This window comes from Rhagoletis pomonella, unplaced genomic scaffold, assembly GCF_013731165.1.
Source record: "Rhagoletis pomonella isolate Grant_MI unplaced genomic scaffold, Rhpom_1.0 Rhpom_scaffold_00008, whole genome shotgun sequence".
NCBI lineage: Eukaryota > Metazoa > Arthropoda > Insecta > Diptera > Tephritidae > Rhagoletis > Rhagoletis pomonella.
Window position 1 is genome coordinate 28,912,135 of NW_023458562.1, and position 2,704 is coordinate 28,914,838.

At 40.3% G+C, this 2,704-nt stretch overlaps 1 protein-coding gene across 1 annotated transcript in view; it reads right to left on the reverse strand.

The window, feature by feature from the left end:
• The window catches only part of LOC118744592 (protein kinase C, eye isozyme-like), a gene marked incomplete at its 3' end in the record, with an annotated part of 5,547 nt that extends 4,329 nt beyond the window's left edge, over positions 1-1,218 (reverse strand). Inside the window, 4 exon segments of the mRNA XM_036477720.1 lie at positions 38-166; positions 282-476; positions 603-634; positions 838-1,218. Of these exon segments, the coding sequence (XP_036333613.1) occupies positions 38-166; positions 282-476; positions 603-634; positions 838-1,058 (577 nt within the window).
• Between the last annotated feature and the right edge of the window lie 1,486 nt (positions 1,219-2,704).

Here is a 2,704-nt window from a genome sequence, read left to right on the forward strand (position 1 = left end):
CAAAAACCATTTCCGAAATTAGAAACGCCCAACTCACTTTCCACCGTCAATGTGTTGCCCTTGAGTTCGGCATACAACAAACATTTGCCACGTAGTTCGTTAATATCGGCGCCACAAAGCGGTGGCACCTTCTCCTTGCAAGCGTGATGCACATTCAAATTGCAATCTATGCGGAGGAGAAAATGGAAAGTCAAAGCAGACAACAATACAATTGTTAGCAACCAACAGCATATTGCTGCGTATATTTATATGTATGTCTAACAGGTCCTTCGCACACTTACTATCACACTTGACGCCCTGATGTGCCACACCGTGCAGCAACATGCCACAATCATCGCAGAATGTCGGTGTTGTGTATGTGGTCGATTCCCATTTATGTTTCACTTTCGAGCAATCAGCATCAATGTCGGTCTCCTTGCCAGGACATTTGAACACCACATAATTGCAGCATTTCTGATGTATATTGAAGCGGCAATCTGAAAGCGAAGCGGAATGCGTAAAAAGTCGCAGATAAAAAAAAAAATATGCGCAAACATGGTGGGTGTGAATTGGGAAATGAAGGTGGCAAATATATTTTAGGATTTATACTTTGCTTAGCTCACCTTCACACTGATATCCTGGCTTGCCGAAGCCCCTAAAAAAAGGACAAGAAAATATCAAAATGAATGCGAAAAACGTCAGTTTCCACTCAACAGAAAAAAAACTGCAATGCCTAATTCAATTAGCGCGGCGCTCACAGGCACCAACGCGAATTGCGCGCTAAAATGCCTTAAAATATGTTACACAATTTTCACTTCCACTTTTCGTTTTCCTTCACTTGTCCACCAATCTGCTTACCAAATAAAGTCCTTGCAATGCCCACAATAGGTTGGCTGCTTAAAGAAGCGTACCGCGAACTTATGTCCATTTATAACCATAAGACCCTTGCGCTTCATGGCGCCCTTGCGCAGCCGATTCTTCATGTAGTTCATTATATTAGCCTCGCCAGCGATTTCGGCTATGTTTGTCGGTGCTGCAGTTGCGGCGGCTGCGGCCGCGGCTGGTGCAGCTGCTGCCATGTTGTTTATTGGCTGCTGAGGTCCTGAAGGTCCTTTTGCACTTAACACACCAGCACACTAATTCACTTAATGTAACTTAGTTAGTTTTAGCTATTGTTTCTGCTGAATTTATTTCTGCAGCACTTTTCACGCCAAGTCGCCAGTGGCAACTGAATTTTATGTTGTTCGTCAGCATTTCAACATCTGCTTGCCCTATGCCTTGCGGAAGCCTTAAAAATGACTCGGCTTTAATGTTGTTTGTGCAAAAGTTTAAGGCAAGTTTTGCGTTGCGTTGTACAATCGAGGTTGTCTAACGAGGCTTAAGGCAAGCTACTGTCTTCGTAGCTGACCATATGGTTAGCTGTTGTTGGGGTTGTAATAATACAACATGTGGCAGCGGCACCTGACTAAGAGTGAAAACAAGAAATTAGGTAAAGAAATTGCTTTTGAGGCAAATTGAAAATAATTACGTCGAGGAATGTTGTGGTGTTTAAATATCAACATGTAAAAAAATAACAAAAGATTATCTTCGGTACGGAATTCCCAAATTTTTTTATCCTCAAATCCGTAAGAATAATTTCAAATTCACCCGCAGAACATAAAATATAGCTCCTCTTATTAACCATGGTTTAAATTTGTTGCCTCGGTAGATGATTTCCTTATTCTTACCGATCGTTCTGTCTTTGTAAACAATGTCCGCGCCAGCCAACCTCATGCCCTCACGCCAGCCTTAAGACCTGGTGAATAGAGTGGCTCTGAAAATCGTCAAAGTGCAGATCCGGGATGTCGTAGTTTATCCGTCCAGAAAGTGCTCACCTTGGGAGCTTTATTCTTGGCCGACGCCTGTGTGTATAGTGCCGTCGGTTTGTACCTAGTCCATCTGTCACGCAAATCAAGGATAGTCAATATAGGTGCACTGTCTTTTTTTCTAAAGAACTATTTTCCTTTTCATTGCTGTCCACTAAACCAGTACACTAGGGAACATTATCGGCTGCCAATTGCCGTGCAGTCTAATAACAGAGAGAGAGAGAGAGAGAGGGAGAAAGAAGGCAATAAGTCCTAAGCGCATATCAGCATATTTTGCTTGCCACCGAGGCCTTCTTAGCGCTCTCCCCCACACTGCTGCGCAATGTCAGTTTGTTAAAAAGTATTGATTCGAGGTAGTTGCTACTTCGCTTCAGCCGGAGCTGGGTAGTCTCTACATCTAGCTTAAGTCTAGACCGGTTTCAAAAATTGAGTTTTCTTTATAAATAAATACACTGTAAGAACAAAGTCCTAGTACAGTTTTTATTCTAATTTCCTCTCGCTAATTTTTTATAAAAATATAGTTTGTACTACAATAAAAATTATAAAAATAAAACTTGCATACTTAGTGCAAAATTTATGTAGACTAAAAAATTTTTTATAATTTAATAATAAAAAATTATGCAGTTCTGTAGCCCATTAAGTTTTAGGATATTGAGATACAGGTTTCAGTTTTCTTAAAAATTGCATTGATTTTTGGCAATTTTTATTGCTAACCGGTATTTTCTCATTCATAATTTTAAATTTTTATAGTCCAAGTCCGGCCACTAAATTCTAATCAATTAGACTCTTTTAAAATGAAGTTTGTTTGCAGTGGCTGCCATTTTCTCATTTGGCAAGTAGTAGAAAACCTAAGACATAGA